At 42.4% G+C, this 21,239-nt stretch overlaps 2 protein-coding genes across 2 annotated transcripts in view; one reads left to right on the top strand and one right to left on the bottom strand.

Annotated features, from left to right (window-relative positions):
• Window positions 1-5,747: 5,747 nt before the first annotated feature.
• On the top strand, window positions 5,748-16,904 carry ADPRS (ADP-ribosylserine hydrolase). The gene is made up of 6 exons (XM_042440608.1): window positions 5,748-5,933; window positions 9,387-9,483; window positions 10,705-10,912; window positions 12,691-12,875; window positions 12,975-13,075; window positions 13,693-16,904. The coding sequence occupies exons 1-6, from the start codon at window positions 5,759-5,761 to the stop codon at window positions 13,983-13,985; spliced, it is 1,059 nt and encodes a 352-aa protein (XP_042296542.1). The 5' UTR covers window positions 5,748-5,758; the 3' UTR covers window positions 13,986-16,904.
• The window catches only part of COL8A2 (collagen type VIII alpha 2 chain), a 131,991-nt gene continuing 126,129 nt past the window's right edge, over window positions 15,378-21,239 (bottom strand). Inside the window, exon 5 of the mRNA XM_042440607.1 lies at window positions 15,378-20,017. Within this exon, the coding sequence (XP_042296541.1) occupies window positions 18,096-20,017 (1,922 nt within the window). The 3' untranslated portion in view covers window positions 15,378-18,095. The remainder of the gene's footprint in view (window positions 20,018-21,239) is intronic.

The raw sequence follows: 21,239 nt of genomic DNA, 5'->3' as shown, positions 1-21,239 counted from the left end.
GTCCAACTACAGTAGGACTGAAATCCACATAACAGAGCAATCACAGTGCATCTGCTATGAACAAAATAGCCTTGGCACATGGTTTACAGCATGGGTGCCTTTTGGGGCATAAGTAGCGGAGGTTTGTGGCACATCTGGATAGGAGTAGGGGCATGAGACATACGCTCCTGGCTGCCTTTCTAGCCCTTCTCTGCTTTTTGCACCTTCCTCTTCTCAAGACACTAGAGGTAAACCACATCTGGGGCAAGGGTTGGGAGAGCTAGGTGGTTTGTGGTACTCTTGCCAAATAGGTTGATCACCACTGCTTTACAGAGTAGCAAGATGTGTCATGTTACATCAGAATATGCAGTGCCTCTGATGTTGTGTCTCCATGTCTGAATACTCAGTTTGGTTATGGAATCACCTTAAAATACCTGAAGTAAATCTAAAGCCTGGACAAGCAATCCTTTCCAGAGTTGTTGGTTGTCCGGGTTTTTGGGGGGGTGGGGGGGGGGGGGGGGGTAGCACATTATGTTATGAAATATGTAATTTTTTGAAGTTACACTCTTCAGTTCTTGTTTTGTTGCTCACAAGTATGTAACCATACTAAATTCAATCATGGAACTCCTGAGCCAAATCTGTCCCCCAAGTTGTTTTTCTTTGATGGACTCCACTCCTTTTTGTGTTTCATTTTGGACTTTTAATTTTTTTTGGTCAATTTCTCTATACTGGAAGGACTCTGTGTTGTGTGCGTGTTTTTGTTTTTTTTATTAAAGTAAAACAATTACTTAGTGTTGCTTTGCTTTGGTTTGAAGTGTAACTTTCACTAATAACTGCAATAAATACGCTTTGCTCCAGAACTCGTGTCCAAACTTTGCTAATGGTTGTTGTCTGGGGTGGGACTCTGCATGTACAAGATTTTGCTTCACAGTTCAATTTACATCGTCCATGCCTGTTTGATCCTGCCAAAGCCTGGAACTGTGTTTCAGCGTTTGCACCTCTGATAGATTAAAAAATCAGGCTTGAAAATAGTAGTAAACTTCTGCTAAAGCAGTGGTTCCCAACCTTCCTAATGCTGCGACCCTTTAATACAGTTTGCCATGTTGTGGTGACCCAAACCCATGAAATTATTCTCATTGCTACTTCATAACTGTAATTAAATAGGTGTTTTCCAATGGCCTTAGGCGACCCCCATGAAAGGGTCATTCGACCCCCAAAGGGGTCCTGACCCACAGGTTGGGAACCACTGTGCTAAAGACATTTCAGCCTTTTTACTCCTATCCAGGACAATATCCTTGCCCTTTCCGTTGTGATTTGTGCCTACATTGCTTGCAGGGAACTTACAAAGTTCTTTCTCACAAAGTTCTTAAGGTCCATTGCTATCTATCTATCCTTCCATCCATCCATCTATCCATCCTGCCCTTTATCACAGGATCTCAGGGCAGAGTGCGGTATACACTGTTTAAAACATTTCCAAGTTACACATTGCTAACATGGCATATACATGCATAAGACAGCCTAGATGTGTAAGAGGTTTAATCCTGAAAGAGACCAAGGAGCAACAGTTCTGCCTTTGGGACGTACAGATTGAATCTACGAAACCAATAGGACATTGGTTTGGCAATTGTAGTAGTTGTGACCTGCTATTAGTTTCTTACATGATCTCAACATTTTCATTTCTATTTTTTTTTCCTTCTTTTCATTTTGCCATCTTGAAGACCTTCTTGGGATAGATCATTTTCCAAACCACCCATTAAAGCAGATAGCTGGAATTTAAATCTGAATTTACAAAGGCTCTGCTTTTGGGACACGGCTGCCTTTTGGACAATATGCTCCCCAAACCGCAGAGCTGCTTGCTTTTACTTGTTAGGCTTAATTTGCCTGTAGCTGCACATAAAAGCAGTGAAAATCAAAGTGAAGTTGTGTAAATGAACCCACTTAAAATTCAAATCTGCAATTGTTTTTTTCAAGACCCTTATTTAAAGGATCACAACAATAGCTGTTGGCACACTAGATGCAATGAGAGCCTTTTGGACTACCATGGGAAAGAGGAGATCTATTGTCTTGGAAGGAAGTTAAAAGAAATGCAAAGGACATGCAAGCAAAATGTTGCCACATGAGCCTAATTACCGAGAACTGTGTCCTGAAGACAACATTCATGTGAATCCCGCTTTGGGTTGTCAGTTGCTAGACCTTATATCACTTCAATCATGACCTGCTTCATCTTGGCTCCAAAACAGAGCCTTGCTTTGTAAATCTAAAATTTCTATATTGAAGTGCAATAACTTCCAAAATGCACAGGACGCAATACCTTTGCTGGGCCAACTCAAATGCACAAAATATGCATTGCAAGCTTTTGAAGCTCCACCGACTTCTTCATCAGGCAAAAATGTTAAAAGTCATATAGGGAAAAGAAAATCATGATGATGCTGGAGTCACAGGGCCTGGATTTTGTCAATAGGTTGTTTTCAGTTAAGATGGTATGGAGGGATATCCATGTAATCTGGCCACTCCTAACTCTGGCCATGTTGGTTCTGGGAGACAAAGAGTCGTAAAGCCCAGGATATAAAATTTAAGTTCCATTTGCGCCTTTGAGACCCAGGTTGAGATCCAAAATGTCGTTTTTAAAAACGAAGCCCTGGAACAGTTTCTGAGAACTTAATTCTATACATCTCCAAAATATTGCAACTGGAAGTAAAAACGGTGGTGAAGGTAACTTGGTTTCAGTAATTTTCTGTTCGGAATCTATATCTAGAGTCCTTCCTTGCAAATTGCTATTTAATGTTTAGGTAGAAATTGGGGGGCCAGTATCTCCACAAAGGATTATAGATCTCCATTTACGCACTACTCCCCTTAACCAGCATTTCATAAGGCAAATGGATTGGAGTGCTGGGCACCAGTTTAGTCCATGCATCTGAGGAGGTTGACCAACTCTATGGAAGCTTATGCTACAACTTTTTTCGCTTGAGGAACAGCAATGAGCCACTGATGCTCTTAGAGCACTGCCTCTCAGACTTTCTGATGGCAATATTATTAACCAATGATGCCATGGACCTCTGCTGTATTTGTACCTGTTGCCTACGACTGTTTTTCTTTCTGGGAAACTTGGAGTAGACTGGCAGCCAGTGGCTTAACAGAACAGCACTGATGCATGGACCACCTCTGGTTAATACTAAGATAAAGGTGTTGGTGACCACATCGGAGAAGAAGAAGCATGCTGTCAGGCTACGGCTTTTCAGAAATAGCAACTTGCTCTGCAGTTGGAAAAGGGAACCATAATAACCTATTGGGACTCAAAAGGTACAGAACAGTTTCCAATGTAATATAGCTGACTTCTGCTTTTCACTAAAAAGGATCACAGTGAAAAGGAGAAATGAAAAGTCTAGTCCTAGGTCTGATCCTAGCTACCTAGATTGTACTGGCATCCCATTGGAAGATATTGGACGATCTTTACATTTCTCAATGATTCAACTACAACTTCCCCTACATGGGATCAGTTGTCACAGGCTTGTTGTTGTTGTGTGCCTTTGAGTCATTTCCGACTTATCACAAGGTTTCCTTGGCCAATGTTCTTCAGAGGAGGTTTGCCATTGCCTTCCCCTGAGGCTGAGAGAGTGTGACTTGCCCAAGGTCAGCCAGTGGTTCTCCATAGTTGTAGTCCAACACTTGAACCACTATACCTCTGAAAAAAAGGACCACATTGGCCATTCACTCTTCAGCGCTGCTCTCCTCTAGGCAGGGATGTATGCCTCATTGAATTTTCAAAAGGATGGGCCCATAAAGACAGGCCAAAATAAAGCTGCTTTGAGTCACTTTGGAGGAATGCTGTTTGAATGATGCATGTGTCCTAAGGCTAGAAGCCACGCCAAAGCCATGCTCCAGTCCTAAGGTCTAGAGTGCAGCTTTGGTGCAGGTTCTTAAGATGCATGTATCATTTAAGCAGCATACCTCCAAAGTGACCCAAAACAGCTTTATTTTGGCCTGTCTGTATGGGCCCTATGTATCACTGTTTTGAGCTCAATAGCCACCAAAATAACGGATGGAAAGCCTTTACTAGATGAGCAATGTTACATGCTCACAACAAAGATGTTTCCAGGGTGAGAAAGCTGGAAAGGTCGCCATTTTTCTTTGAGTGCTCAAAATATGACGCAAGAATAAATCCTCTGGTTAAGACAAGTGTGAATGAAACAGGTGTAAACTAAATCAAAAAGGTGTTTTATTTAACTTGAAATTTGAAAGCTATATATAAAGTGAAATAATTCAAAAACACCGGATAGAACACTGTGTAAATTAAATAAAGTGTTTTCGAGGGTTTGGCATAAAACCATGCTTTTAGAAAAGAAAATGTCACATTTATAAGCGGCCAATGCTGTGAACAGAGGGAGGGAAAGTCGTCTGTTTCCTTTGAAGAAGAAATGTCACTTCATTCTCTGTGCTGCTTCTCATACCCAAGTTGTGTAAAATGTTCACAAAACACTTTGCTGACTGATATATACACACCTGTAGTTGTAGCCCAACACCCAAGCCACTGTGCCATGCTATAGATACTTCTGTATATAGAGAGATAACTGATAAGTATATTGATAGATAACATAACTATAACTATTGTATATAGATAGATAGATAGATAGATAGATAGATAGATAGATAGAGCATTGCAGTGGTTTGATTGTTGGGCTACAACTATATATATATAACACACACACACACACACACATGTAGTTGTAGCCCAACACTCAAATCACTGCCATGCTATAGATGCCTATATATAGATAGATAACTGATAAACTATATTGATAGATAACTGATAACTATAACTATTTTATACATGCGCGCGTGCGTGTGTGTGTGTGTGTATATATATATATATACATATATGGAGAGAGAGAGAGAGTTATCTATAGCATGGCACTGTGGCCCAGCACTCAAGCCCCAGTGCCATGCTATAGATACCTCTATATATAGATAGATAACTGATAACTATATTGATAGATAACTGATAACTGTAACTATTATATAGTTATTTATACCATGGCAGTGGTTTGTGTTGGGCTACAACAACTGTATAACATACACACACACACGTAGTTGTAACCCAACTATATACCTATATATATTGACAGATAACTTATAACTGGTTACAGTTACCTATAGCATGGTACAGTGAATGTTTGGCTACAACTCTCTCTCTATATATACAGTATATATAGTTGCAGCCCAACCAACTCTCAAGCCAATGTGCCATGCTATAGATAACTATATTGCTAGATAACTTATAACTAGTTATAGTTATCTATAGCATGACATTGCTTTGAGTGTTGGGATACAACTATCTCTCTCTCTCTATATATATATAATCTCCACACAGCACACATAGTGTAGGTAGCCCAGCTATATACCTACACACACACACACACACAACTGATAACTATATTGATAGATAACTTTTAACTAGTTATAGTTACCAGTTTTATATATGTGTGTAGTGTATAGGTATATAGTTGGGCTACAACAACTCTGTGTGTGTGTGTGTATAATATATATATATAGTTGTAGCCCAACACTCAAACCAGTGTCATGCTATAGATAACTATACACACACACACACACATATATGGCCCCCCAGTGGGTTTGAGGGCCGAAAAATAAGGTGTGAAGGCAAGACTTTTAATTGTGTTCTTCTGAGGGGACTAAAGAGGGCGGCTGCTGCTTGTGGTCAATGGCGCAATGGCGAGAGATGGCCGCCAGGGGGCGCGCGTTCTCCCAGGACGAGGCCAAGATGGCGGCGAAGATGGCGTCGTCGTTTCCTCGGAGCCGGTTCCGGGGCTGTTTGTTGGGGGCTCTCCTCGGGGACTGTTTGGGGGGCGGCTTCGAGGCCTTGGAGTCGGTCAACCTGACGGAGCTGCTCCAGTTTGCTCGCAACCTCCAGCCCCCGAAGCCGGACTCTGAGAAAGGTAGCCTCGGGAAGCATTGGAGGGTATTTGCCCATAGAAAGACATTGGGAATAATAATAATTATAATAATAATAATATATTTGCCCATAGGGAAGCATTGGGAACAATAATAAATGTTGTTGTTATTATTATTATTATTATTATTATTATTATTATTATATTTGCCCATAGGAAAGCATTGGGAATAATAATAATAATAATAATAATAATAATAATAATAATAAATTCCCATAGGGAAGCATTGGAAACAACAATAATAATAATAAATTCCCATAGGGAAGCATTGGGGATAAAAATAAATATTATTATTATTATATTTGCCCATAGGAAAGCATTGGGGATAAATTATTATTATTATTATTATTATTATTATTATTATTATTATTACAGTATTATATTTGCCCATAAGGAAGCATTGGGAATAATAATAATAATAATAATAATAATATTCCCATAGGGAAGCATTGGAGATAATAATAATAATAATAATAATAATTATTATTATTATTATATTTGCCCATAGGGAAGCATTGGGAACAACAACAGCAACAACAACAACAAATTCCCGTAGGGAAGCATTGGGGATAAATAATAATAATAATATTTGCCCATAGGGAAGCATTGGGAATAATAATAATAATAATAATAATAATAATAATAATAATAATTTCCCATAGGGAAGCATTGGGGATAAATATTATTATTATTATAATTATAATTATAATAATAATTATTATTATTATTACATTTTCCCATAGGAAAATTATTCCCATTGGGAATAATAATAATAATAATAATAATAATAATAATAATAATTTCCCATAGGGAAGCATTGGGGGGATGATGATGATGATGATGATGATGATGATGATGATGATGATGATATTTGCCCATAGGGAAGCATTGGGAATATTTGCCCCAAACGGTACTCTTTAAAGGCTTTGACCTCCCAGAATGCCAGACTATTGGGCAACATGGCTGAGGCTTCTGGGATCTGAAGTCCAAAGTCTTAAAGGGCACAGACAGTTTGGGGGCCACTGGTCTTAGACCAAGAGATGTACAATAGTGGCACTCTGCTCTGCTTTGGTCAAGCCTCACCTGGAATACTGGGTCCACTTCTGGGTCTGGGTCCAGTTCTCAAACAAAAGCTTAGTCAGAATAGGCTCCTTCCAAAACTCAACCTCAAATACCTCTGAGAATTGCGTATTTGCGTTTCTTAAACGGCAAGCCTTTTTTGGCATCCAAAGCAAAGTACATTTCTGGTTTTTGTAACTCGGGAAATAAGTTTTTGCTGCTGCTTAGGAAGTAAGATGGAGAAATATATACCGTAATACTGCACTAGGGCATTTTTTTTGGTGGGAGGGGGGGAATGGCAAGATATAGGATGGGGAACGCTTGGCTTAATGAGACTATGTGTGAAAGGGATCTAGAAGTCCTAGTAGATAACAAATTGAACATGAGTCAACAGTGTGACGCGGCAGCTAAAAAGGTCAATGCGATTCTTGGCTGCATCAATAGAAGTATAGTGTCTCTAGATCAAGGGAAGTAATAGTGGCATTCTATTCTGCTTTGGTCAGGCCTCACTTGGAATAATCCTGTGTCCAGTTCTGGGCACCACAATTCAAAATGGACGGGAGAAGCTGGAGCGTGTCCAGAGGAAGGCCAACGAAACGGTGAAGGGTCTGGGAACCATACCCTAAGAAGAGTGACTTAGGGAGCTACGTATGTTCAGCCTGGAAAAGAGTCAGTTAAGAGGTGATATGATAGCCCTGTTTAAGTGTTTGAAGGGTGGTCATATTGAGGATGGAGCAAGCTTGTTTTCTGCTGCTCCAGAGACTAGGACCAAGATCAATGGATGCAAGCTACAGGAAAAAGAGATTCCAGCTCAACATTAGAAAGAACTCCCTGACAGTAAGAGTTGTTTCATAGTGGAATATGGTGCCTTGGAGAGTGGTGGAGTCTCCTTCTTTGGAGGTCTTTAAACAGAGACTGGATGGCCATCTGTCAGAGATGCTTGAGTGAGAGTTCCTGCATGGCTGAATGGGGTTGGACTGTATGACCCTTGGGGTCTCTTCCAACTCTATGATTCTATGATTTTAGCAGAATTATGCCTATTCTCTGACAAAAGCAGGGTCAGAATAGGCTCCTTCCAAAACTCAACCTCAGGTCCCTCTGAAAATTTAGACTTTTAAAAAGGCGAGCCTTTTTTGGCATCCAAAAGCGAAGCACATTTCGGGTTGTAACTCAGGAAGCAAGCTTTTGCTGGTGCTCAGGAAGTAAGCTTTTTGCTTCTCTCAGAAGTTGAAGAAACTGCTTTGTGTGTGTGTGTGTGTGTGTGTTTTTACAAAGCTCATTTTCCATTGCCTCAAGAAAGCCTGTTTTGTGCACCTTCCAGCATGTTCTCATACTTTCCAAGGGTTTTTCAAGGAGGGGTTTTGCTAGGAGAATGCCTTGGAGTCAAAGTCCAGGGTCCTGTAGCTCCCCAAAGGACAAAATGACAAACAGGACTGTAGTCAGCACTGCACTGATGCTGTTCCCTGCAATGGCAAAATCCCCTCTGAAGAAACTTGTCAAGAAAACCCTGTGACCTTAGGCCTTAACTAATTAGACTTATGGCCTTAGGGTTGCCATAAGTCAGAAACTACTTGAAAGCACACCACAACGGCAACCACGGTGTTGTTGATCTAGATCAGTGATGGCGATCCTTTTAAAGACCGAGTGCCCAAACGGCAACCCCAAACCCACTTATTTATTGCAAAGTGCCATGTCCCTCTGGATTTCTAGTAACAGACTCTGGCAAACTCTGTGCTGGAGCCATGGCACATGTGCCCACAGAGAGGGCTCTGAGTGCCACCTCTGGCACTCGTGCCATAGGTTCACTATCACTGATTTAGATCCAGACAGCCATGAGACTGTCTTAGTTGCAGCTGTTAAAAGCGAAAGAGTCACAGTTTCCTTCCACTCGAACTCCTGAAGGGTATAGAACAGTAAGTAGTGTTTGGTTTTCCAGATCCAAGACCCTTGTGGTCCCTTCCAACTCTAGGATCCTCTGATTCTATGACCCTCATTTAAGCACCAAAAGCATCTGAGGAAGTAGACTGAAGTCTAGGAAAGCTCTTACTGCCAGCTTCTTTCTTTCAGCTGTTCTCAAAGGTGCAACAGGATCTCTCTACATACTGATTGTACAGACAAACATGGCTATATCTTTGAAGTCTACATTTTGAATAATTGTACATGGCGTAATTTATCCAGGTGCCATTGGTTATGTGCGCATGTATGCCACTGGGACTCAACCTACTTATTGAACGCCAGTAATACACAGTCAAGTAAATAAGTAAAAGTGGCTACCTTTCACATAGAACAGTTCACAAAAAGTATCAAGGCTTAAGTGGAAATAATAAGTTTGATGTATGTGTTTACCATAAGTTTATTCTGTTTTTTTTAATTTCCCAGAAACCCTTTTCTATAGCGATGACACAGCCATGACCCACTGTGTGGTAAGGTCGCTACTGGCCAAGCGGGACTTTGATGAAGTGGATATGGCAAAGAGGTAAGGAGACAGCTGTAGTTGCAATATGTGGTCTTGGCAAGGAGTGTTGAGAAAACTCTCCCTCCAGACATCTTTTGCCGTTTGGTGCAGGTCATACTGGGCTAAATGAATGGATGAGTTTGAATGTTACTGCACTTAATTCTACCTTACCAATTATTAACATAAATGAGGTGTGGCCCATGAACCATTGTGGTTAATATGGTGACTAAAGTGGGGTTTCAGTGTACCATTCCCCACTTCCCCCCAAAGGGTAAGCCATCTCCCACAGCAGTGAAGGTTCCCAGACAATTCAGAATTTCTTCTAACATTTTCTTGTACAGACATATGCATTCAGGGCAGATAGCTGCTAATATGGTGCAGTGGTTTGAGTTTTGGACAACAACTCTAGAAATCAGAGTTCAGTTCCCTGCTTGGCTATGGAAAACCACTGCATGACATGGAACAAGTCACACAGTCTCCACCCCAGAAAATTCCACATGTTCCCCTTAGGGTCGCCATAAGTCAGAAATGACTTGAAGGCACATAACAACAACCAGCTGCTATTTTGCATATCTTGTCAGACCACACATGCAAAAGCCTTATGTTACCCTCCAGAGAAGTTTGAGTAGATGTAGATTTACAGCACTTTATAAATAAAGGTTAATAATAATAATAATGTACTAAATGCAACTGAGAATCTTAGAAGTACACATTACTTTCATTAACTGTTGTGTTCATTTATTGCTATAGAGAATGTGATTCTCATTGCAGGGCAAACCAGCAGGCACAGCTTCCAAATTTACTGGACACATTAAGCACAAGTCTTTTCCTGCCATTCATAACTCTTAAGCTATGGGTGGGAATCATATGGGCATGTAGCCCATAGGGCTCCTGGGTGTGAGAGTCATATGGGCATGTAGCATAGGGCTCCTGTGTGGTCTCTAGCCCTCCTGGATCCTACACCCTACAAAATAGCTGAAAAAATGTAGTTTTCAGCCAAAACACACCTTCACGGGTGTAGTTTTGGGCTTAATTGTTGCCTGGAGGGCAGCCAAAATAGTCCCTAAACACTGTAAAATACACATACATACACACACAATGTCCAGAAAAATGATTGGTGAAGGCTGTGTAGTTACAGGAAATAACTGAAAGTGTCCCTTTAACCTTGTGTATGTGTGCACCCCTGCTCTAAGGCCCTAGAATATACATGGATTGTGTTATAACCTGTTCTTTTCCTGGCAGTTTCGCTGAGGAATATAAGAGGGACCCTGACCGGTCCTATGGAGCCGGTGTGATTACAGTCTTCAAGAAACTCCTCAGCCCCAAATGCAGAGATGTGTTTGAACCAGCAAGGCAGCAGTTTAATGGGAAAGGCTCTTATGGGAATGGTGGTGCAATGAGAGTGGCAGGCATCCCACTTGCTTACTCAAACGTTCAAGATGTAAGGAAGGTATGCGGATTCCTTCTTGACTAGTATTTCTGTACTGGTATTTTGAATAGCATTTCTGTAATGCAGAAAGATCCTCACATACAGTGGTCTGCTTCAGATGTTCTTTGCTTAGCTGGAATATGTTTGAGTGTTGTGTCTCTATGTGGGCCACTTTCTTGGTAATTTTTTGGACCACGTTTTAAGGAATTTTGTTCTACGGCTGGGATTGGGGTTAGCCAGTAGGCCATAGAGACTTTGACCCTGTCAGATCATGTAGACCTGATTTTGAGGTGGGGATGAGGGGAAGATAAAAATGTTTTTTTTCTTTTTAGTCAAAACATAGATTGTAGGAGGTACAGTTTTTCGCTAAATATTGTCCCCCTCCAGCCAGAACATGTCTTTTTTTAAATTAACAGAAGTGATTTCTAAATGCCTAAATTGCAACTTCTGATCTGTAAAAATGGCATTAGTGAGTGAGGAGGTGCCCAAAAGCCCCCTTCCAACTTCAGTGCATGTCAACCCATTAACAAGCTTTGCAGGATTTGGCTTACTATACAGCTGTGTGTTAAAGAAGTGTTGATATTGGGACTCTCAAGGACTGCTATCTGTAAGGAATGGGTGTAAATGTCTTGAACAATGTGGGTTGCAGATGACAATAAGAACACTTAGGATACAGCCAAATATTAAGTGATACCAGATATCATCCCCAGAGTGAGGGAAAGGATTCTATCTTCCATCAGGGGATTGGAAACTGGTCCCTACTGACTCTTTAAGCTCCCAACTGCCTCTGCCCCTTTCAAGAAGCCATTTTCCCTCATGGAGGAGGAATCCCTGCTATATACAGAGATAGCAAGAGTATTTCTCCTGCAAATGTTGGCTCAGGGGAAGGGAAATGATCCTGTTGCCTTTCTTGGAAGTACCAGCTGAAATCCTGATTCCTGGCAGAAACTCCTAGCCCTTTGATTGGGAATCTTATGACATCAGGTTTCCATCAGGTGTGGCATGGTCATCCTCCACCCGATTCCATCTCATTCCATTTCCTCACCCCTGGGAAGTACTGTTTGAACAGATGGAAGAGACTTATTGTTGACATCAATATTAGATTCATAATATGTGCTGTTAAGGGAGGCTGTGAAACCTAATAGCACCCTGTAGCCCAAGAGAGGGTTGGATGAGTTATATTAATAGAAGAGAGCCTAATCCAATATCCCCTATCTCTTGGGCTGCTCCTAAATTAACTGTATACTGGGCTCTTCTCTGAATGCACACTCCTTGCACATATTGCCTCCATTAGTGCGGCCAGGCATGGGCTGAAGGTACGTAGGGAGCAGGGACACCTATACAAGCCCCTCCCCAGTATCCTTCACCATATCAACATAGACCTTAGTGCATTACATGTGAAAGCCTGGAAAGTGTTTCTGAAAAGTGTTTCTAAGCACATTCAGCTGATCTGCATAATCCCTGATGAAGTAAATTATATCTGATGATTATATCAGAGCATGGAAACAATTGTTTTTGTTCTTTTTCAAGAACAAAAAGTGGCCCTTTCAGCTAGAGGATTCTAGTTGTTGTAACCCACTGTTATGGTGGAGCTACAGTGGGAGACTACTTCCATACCTTGCTGATAGGTAGCTGAGATTAAAGATACTGATTATTGCAAATGTTACAAAGGTCAGCAAGCGACTGTCTTATAGTTTTCCTGCAGCAGCATGTGTTCATTGCAGCTATCCAAGAAGATCCTAGCACAGGTTTATTTTAACTCTTCTGGTTTGGATTTTCTGCCCTTTTTGCCTCTGCAGTTTGCTAAACTGAGTGCTGAGCTGACCCACTCAAACTCCCTGGGCTATAATGGAGCCATACTGCAGGCTTTGGCCATTCACTATGCTCTCCAGGGGGAATTGAATCGGGATGAGTTCTTGGAGCAGCTGATTGGCCACATGGAGGATGTGGAAGGCGATGACAAGTCTCTTGCTGATGCCCGAATGTGAGTAATTTCGGCTCAAGGGGAGGCTTACACTTGTGTTTTGATGTAACACAAGGCAGTAACTTAGGGAAACATTTGTTTCATCTCTCTTTTCTACAGGCTGGGCTATGAGGAATTACCCTTTTCAAAGCGCCTAAAAAAGATCAAAGAATTTTTGGAGAAGAGCAGTGTGCCCAGATCAGATGTGGTGTTAGAATTAGGTAAGCGTATCTCTCAGCAAAAGCAGTGCCCACCACTTTTGTGACCAGAATGTAGTACTTTGCAATGAAGGATGGGGCCTCTGCCCTGTTCTTAGTGGAGGCAGTTCTTCAATTCCCTGCCATACTAAGGAAAGAGGCAAGGTGAGGAGGCTCAGTACTTGGGAAATCCTTACCTACACCTGGATAAAAACCAGGTGGTAGAATTCAAAGATACAGCCTTATTAGCCTGGAAAATGAATGTGCAAAGAGATCTTGTAGCAACTTTGTGACTATCTAAAAGAAAGAAGTTGATAACATGAGCTTTTATAGACTAGTGCCTACTTCCTCAGATGCATGTTTTAGACTCATGTCTATGGAAACTTATGCTACCAACTTTCTTTCTTTCACTTAGTCTCAAAGGTGCTACAGGATCCCTTTGCATACTGGAAAAATACCTGTTTTTGCTGATTTCTTTGTCAAGTTGCTGTGTGATGGAGAAATGTTGTGCTTTTAAAGCTACTCGTTCCTATAATTCTTCTGAACACTTTGCATTAATCTTCAATTTGAATTGAGAGCTTGTGTTGGAAGGCCAGATTCACTTGTTGTCACCTGCTGATGGGAACTGATTGTTTTCTCAGGCAATGGCATTGCAGCTCTCCATTCTGTCCCCACCGCCATCTATTCCTTCCTGCGCTGTATGGAATCTCAACCAGATCTCCCTGAGGACTACAACAACTTGCAACAGACCATTATCTACTGCATCTCACTGGGTGGGGACACGGACACAATTGCAACTATGGCTGGAGCAATTGCAGGGGCGTATTATGGGGAAGAACAGGTGCCCCAAAGTTGGAAGCATAGCTGTGAATCTCACGAGGAGACAGAGAAGCTGGCCGACACCTTGTATGACCTGTTCTGCCAGCAGATCTGAGCCACAGAGTGAGAGAAATGGAATCCGGTGATCAGATCTTTGTTCTGGTGGAGGTAAAACCTTTCTGCAATGGGGGATATTTCCTCAAGGAAAACATGCTTAGGAAGTACTGACAGTATGATGAAGATACTCACTCAAAAGTGCCAGCTGCTTTCCGCTACATCTTTTTGCCACCTCTGATTTTTAGACTTTTATAATTAAATCCGAGTTGGAATCAAATGTTTTTCTTAACTCACTGTGTCCAGCATTGTATGGCAAGGTGCTTGATCTAAATTTGGCTTCATGGTGGTTTGGTAGCCAGATTTTACAAATAGTGTTTACAAAACCTCACTGTTAGACTATACAAGGGGGAGAAAGGGCATCCCTATGCTTAGGAAATAAGATAAAAACAGGGTTATATGCCAACAGATTCATGTTACCACATTTCAACTAATACTAGGGTAGAAGGTAATCTGAAAAAAAATGGCTTCTGCATTTGCTTGGTAGTTGGCAACAGCCCAAGAAGGAAAAGCAAAACTTTCCCTTCTGTAACTAACTGGTAAGTAACTTGGAATACATAGAATCTGATTTCTCAGGTGTCTTTTAAAACAGGGTCGTGTGCTGCCATTATTTTTTAAATGTGTCATGTAAGATTTAGTAAGATTTTAATTGTGAGGTGTACTGAATGAATCAGTAAAACTGATGGTGATAAATGTAAAATGAACTTTGGCTGATGGAGGCCAAATTATAAGCATTCTCTTGGGCGCATAGAAGGAAGGAGAAGTTAACCACCTAACCAAAAATGTCTGATGCTAGCAAACGTATTTGTGGAGTAACTCTTGGGTATTTATGTGTAAAATCCACAACATAGATCCTGGCTGTGTAGTTGATGCCACAGTTTAATCTGGAATTGTGCTGTACTGTTTGGCCTATACACATTGGGCTTTCTGGTGACGTTGAAATCAGGACAAAGGCACACCGGGGGGTTAGAGGGGGAAAGCTCACTCCGTCTGCTAAATGTTGGAGAGTATAGGTAAAAGTCTTGAACAGTTTAGCCCAGATAGAGTTCTGTATTTTGTTTTCAAGAAGGCAAGTAACCAAATTAGAGGTTGTACATGTTGGCCTAAAACTGCAGTCTTCCAGTACCTATTTGGTAGCTTCGTATAGACAGAGGCCTTTCAGCAGAACAGTTATGCATGTCCCAGTATCACTGGATCAGTTTGTAAGTGGACAAGTGAGGGTCCAGGCTTAGCTCTCTGGGTTGCGGTTGGACTGCAGACCTCTTTAGTTTCTTTCCCCTTGTAATGTGCAAGTTTGATCAAAGAAAGGATTTGTTCTAAAGATCAGCAAAAATATGTTTGCCTAAGGTTTTTTTTTTTTAATGCAGGTGGTAACTTGGAATACAAATGAATATCTCTTTGTAAAATAAGATTTATTGACGTTGGTTCAATACAATCAAGTACTGTAGTTTCAGTTCAGAAGTGAAGGCCAGTTTTGATCACAAAACAAGAGTGCATTTAAAAACCAAATTTACTATGAAACAGTGCATGTAACATAAGTATTTACAAAACTAAAAATCCTCTATATAGTAGGTTAGAAATGAAGATACCAGAGGCAAACTAAGAGAGAAATGGTATATAAAATGCATATTGCAATGCTTAGTTAAGTCTCCCACCTCTTCTGTCTACTGACTGAAACCTAGTTCCCATATGCTTTTCCAACATGAAAACCCAACCTTTGTCACAGACAAATAGCAGGCACTGAATGTGTCAATAATAATAAGCCACCCCATAACTTTCCAGTCAGCCTCTTCGTCCCATACATCATCTTCTTTTGTGTGATGGCAGCATCTTTCGGTATGCATGTTAAGTTAAAAGGTTCTTTAAAACTGTATATCTGTAGCAGGTTTACCATCTGTACGAGAAGAGGATAGTGAGGCTGCAAAACCTTCCCTATGGAACTGAATGTTTCAATACCTCTGAGTTTGGAGATAAATGTGTAAATGGTTACTGTGTTTTCTGTCTTACCAGCCAGAAAACAAGTGATAAATCTACAAAGGAAAAAAAAAAGGTTATCTCATCATAAGAAACCAGTATAAATAAATTGTGTACAAGGTACCGAAAGGAACAAAGCTTGGATTTATGCAGTTCTCTGCTTCTGTTAAAATACTTATTGACCATTCTTTCCCACCTCAGGCAATGTGACTTTGTTAAATAGTAGCACATTTTCTTTCATCTGTTGGCATTAACCGTGGAAGTTTAATGCTCTCCTCCACAGGAAAATACACTTAAGTCAAGAGCACAAGTCTAGAATCCCTCTTCCAATATCAGGCACGCAGAAAATGTGTGTACTTGGCTTCTTCAGTTTTAGCCTGTGGTGACTGAATGTCAAATCAAAGATGTTATTGCAAGTGGAGTATGCCTTTGGCATCCTTCTCCTCTCCAGGAATTTAAAAACACATCAGATGGAACCAGAAATCTTGGGCCTATACTTTTGTTGTGTCTAAGTCCAAACAGACACATTTTACGTTGAAGGAAGGAAGGAAAAAGGAAGAAGGAAGGAAGCTACACAACTGAAATACAGGTGACCCAAATTTCAATTCCATATCATCCTTGGGGTTTTTAAGATATTTCTAAGCTCCATAATGTGACTTGTCTCAAACGCCGTTCAGAATATTGGTTCACAAATGCATTTTGAATGTCTATTTTAATGTTTAAATATTTCTATGTACACTAAACCTGGAGAATTATATTAAGATGCTTGAGCCATGCACTTGAAAATCCCTGGACAAGATTAATGCCTTTTGTTTTCTTCATAAATGGCTTGTATGGAAAGGGAGTTTAAACACATTATTTTTCCTGGATGAGACAGTTCTCTTTTTAACCATTTAGGGTTATGCATTGCCACTTATTGTGCGAGCCCAAAGCGTTTGATTGCTCCTAGTCAACTAAGATATTCCTATGACCACAGCCATACCCACTGTTCCAGAAGCTGTGAATAACCTTGTGACCTAGAATAAGAAAAGGGACATTTCAAGCATTACTGATATAAAGTGGTAAAAAAATGCACCAGACAACGAAAATATTCGTAAGGCATAGAAATCCTTGCACACAACACTTCCCACCTTTTAAAATAGATATTGCACTATACTGAATAACTTTTAAAGTAGCTAACATTAATAGCACTGTTGTAAAAAAAAAAATTACTGAATGGAAACGTATGGTTGAGTCCCGTTTTTTTTTAAATTATAAACTTCGTGAGTGATGGGTTCTCCCACCGCTCTCAACAAAAAGTGTAGACATCCTGAATAAAAGGGTCTATTAACTGGCACCTTGATGATGTGAACAGTTCAACCTTTCTCAAGTCAAGCCAATAGCAACTGAAGCCATGCCTGCAGTGCCTTAAGGCTGGCATTGTCAACCAACAGCATTCATGGAACCTTAGGTTTTTAGATTGCTGAATTTCAGATGAAGGACATTTAGCTGTTTCAGTTAATAACGGGTTATCATACATGTATTGCAGAATCTTCTCGGTGGTTGTTTTTCAGGGGAATCAGAAAATTCCAGTGGTTTTGGAATACGTTTCATTTGCCATCCCCTTTTCCATATACTTGCTCTAAAGATGTGCTGAGTACTGTGTAAAAGGTGCTTATGCAAAGCATTCCACAATCACAATTCACCCTTTGGGGGTGGGGAGTCTTCATTTTTGTCTCAAGAAACTGACGTAAATCACATTTGAAAACAGAAAACGGAAACGTGGACAAATGCCAAATTTGGAAGGAGGTGCCTTAAGGTGATAGAGGAATTCTACAACTGTTTATGTTGTAGGCTGCAGTCCCCCTGCACACTGCCATCTATCGAGTGCTTTCTGTGCGTCCTAAGAAAATTGGCAGCTGATTCCCCAAGTTACTATCTGTGTTCAATGTGCAGCCACTTGGGTAATTCTGAATGCAAAGATGGTACAACCACCACCAAATTTTCTCTTCCATATTAACTCCTTGGCTTGGTCAAAGTGGTTCCAAACCACTGATTTGCACCGTCTTCCCAGTGACTTTTGTATTTTTAATTTTTTTTTTAAAAAAAGGACAAGTTTATGGCTAAAGTGGATAAAAGCAGGGGTTCCCAACAGCCGTTATGTGGGACAGAGAAGGAATCCGGAAAAAGAAGAATGGATGTATTCAGTGGAGTAAAGACCATTGGCTTGATCTGATGGCATCTGGATCCAGACTTGGTCATTCTCTTTGAGTTCGAGCACAGCACTACCAGACGCTTGGTCCAAGTAGCCTTTTTTGTATTCATCGTAGGTGTAGGTGGCAGGCACGTTGTTTTTATAAAGTGCCACCCAGACATTAGTTCCTTTAACGTGGACATGGTAGGCAAAGTAATAGATGCCAGAAATGGGACAGGTGAAGATCCCCGTCACTGGATTATAACCATTCTGCCCGTTGTACAAAGTCCTGTCGAATTTGACTGGCATTCCTGAAGCTGGGAATGGTGAGGTCAAGATGGCAGTGAAGGCAGGCATCATTTGGGCAGAGAGTTCCCCTCGGCCGTACTGAGGCTTCCCGGGCTTGCCGTTCCCCAGCACTGCTCCCTCTACGCCTCCGTCTGGCAAGTGGAGGCCAGCGATTCCTGCCTCGTCAAACATCCCTGGTGCACCCGGTGGCCCTGGTGGCCCAGGTGGCCCTGGTAGCCCATTCAATCCAGGATTGCCAGGAACTCCTGGTGGCCCAATGGGACCTATAATTCCTGGCTCCCCTACTTTGCCAACTCCTGGGGCTCCGGGGAAGCCAGGCTCTCCTTTGAGTCCTGGTAAACCTTGGGGCCCCATTGGACCAGAAGGCCCTTGTAAACCTGGTATACCTGATGGGCCTCTGAGGCCTGGCTGCCCTGGAATACCAGAGTCTCCCTTTGACCCCATGGGCCCTGTAAGTCCTGGCACTCCAGGAAGCCCCATGAAACCAGTTTCCCCCTTGGGGCCTGTGGGGCCAGGCATCCCTTGTGGCCCTGGCAGTCCTCTCTCCCCAGGAACCCCTGGCTTCCCCACAAAGCCACTGGGTCCTTGATCCCCACGCATGCCTGGTAGTCCTGCAGGCCCACTGGGCCCAGCTTCCCCTTTAGGACCTGGAATTCCATGTTTGCCTGGCATACCCATAGAACCAGGGGGGCCTGGAGACCCAGTCATGCCAGGGGGACCCATCTCACCAGGTTCTCCATCCATTCCTGGCTCCCCCTTGTCCCCAATGAGTCCTGGAACACCTGGTTGTCCACGATCCCCTTTTAAGCCAGGTAGACCTGGCTTCCCATATCCTGTAGGGCCAGGCATACCTGGAAGGCCCCGCAGACCGGGTTCGCCCTTGGGACCCATGGGGCCCTGTAGGCCCGGTACACCAGCTACCCCTGGCACACCAATTCCATCCACACCTGGTGGGCCACGTGGGCCCATGGGTCCAGGCTGACCACTGACCCCTGGCTCACCTGGGAGCCCTGAGTCACCCTTGTCACCTGGAGCACCAGGCAGGCCGTTGAGTCCAGGTTTCCCAATGCCTGGGGGCCCGGGAGGCCCTGCAGGGCCCGGGACCCCACCATTTCCTCTTATTCCTGGCAGTCCGGGCTTCCCAATCCCATTTTCACCTTTCATGCCACGCTCGCCACGAGGGCCAGGCTCTCCTTTTGCACCTGGCTCCCCCCGGAATCCTGGTAGTCCCGGGCTACCAGGTGCTCCTGGTTTTCCATTAACAGAGATGCCAGCTGGTCCAGGCAACCCCGGTGGGCCTGGAAGACCTCTTGGCCCTTGATCGCCTCTCATGCCGGGCTCACCTTTCATCCCAGGCATCCCTTTCATCCCTGCCTTGCCAGGAAGCCCTGGGATGCCCGGTTTGCCAATGCCAGAAAAGCCAGGTGGGCCAGCAGGTCCTGGTTGGCCATGAAGCCCTGGTTTCCCAGTCCCTGGTTTCCCAGGATAGCCAGGTGGGCCAGGTGGTCCTCTTGGGCCAGGCTTTCCAGGAGGTCCAGGTTCTCCTTTAAGGTCCATCGGTAGCAGCGGTGGCATATCTGTGAAGAGAAGAAGGACACTTTCCATACAGATCATGAGCAAAGGCAGTAGTAGTAGAGTATCTTGTCAGAAGCCAAGGGAAGTATTTTAGGCCCTTCCTGTCAACGGTGATTTGGTACTGGGCATGCCTGTGGATGGAGGAAATTGTGGAAGCTCAAGCCTGTATTAGTCAATGGGTGGCGATGTGTGTGCACCCATGTTGGCATGCCCACAGGCGTTCCACACCTTTAGCTTATATACAGTGGGGTGATCCTGAGGACCGTCAATCCACAGATGGCTAGCCACCAATATGGCGGACTCACTGTAGCAATGCTACCTCTTTAATTCAGCCCAGTGTTTTCCAAACCTCAGTCCTCCGGGCGTGTTGGACATCAGTTCCCAGAAGCCCCAGTTACCTTGGCCAACAGAAATTTTGGGTGTTGAAGTCCGAAGCATCCGGAGGACCAAAGTTTGGGAACCACTGATTCAGGCTATAGATGGGTCTGAAGACCATTTTACTTTGCACGTTGTTGGAAATGTGTCTTCTGTTGCCTCTGGAACAGATTTATCTGAGCAGGTAAGGTCTTTTGCTGTTGAAAGCCTGAGGGAATGTGATCTCTAAAGTACAGATTCCAAATAACAAATCATACAGTTATTATCAATTAACATCATCGTCACTATTTTTCTGCCCCTTTCTCAGGTCTGCTTGCAAAGATATACCTTTCAAATGATATATAAAAATTTATAACTACTGTATAGTTAGACTATCAATAAAATTAAAAGCAGTTAAGAGCAAGGCCTTTAAAAAGGAAACACCAAACAATTCAGCACATTCTGAAAGGCTGGCTTTCCTCCTGAGCAATTAGCCATTTGAGGCCTGCTGAAACAGAAGAGGTCTTCACTTGCCTACAAAGGCTAAGGGAAAATATGATCCTTCAGGTACAAGAGCAGCTCAGTATTTTCAAAGATGTTTTAAGACCCTCTGGAATAATTTCAGCCTTTGGTTGGTTTTCTGCACTGTGACAGTCTGCTGAACAACATACTCTAGACCTAACTAAATGAGAAGATATTTTGGCTTCCACAGTTACCAACATTGCTGTTATAGGGAATCGGAAGGGAGTGCCAAATTTAGCAATACAGAGTTACCCAGATCCTTTAAAAAGAAGAAGAAACAAAGACAATACTCCTAAAAGTTTCAGTTTGCAAGATGTCATGACCAAAATCTGTTCTCATTCAGATAAG

Source organism: Sceloporus undulatus, chromosome 9, assembly GCF_019175285.1.
Source record: "Sceloporus undulatus isolate JIND9_A2432 ecotype Alabama chromosome 9, SceUnd_v1.1, whole genome shotgun sequence".
Lineage (NCBI taxonomy): Eukaryota > Metazoa > Chordata > Lepidosauria > Squamata > Phrynosomatidae > Sceloporus > Sceloporus undulatus.
Note: the sequence above shows the minus strand (reverse complement) of the source record. Positions and strands in the feature narration are given on the sequence as shown.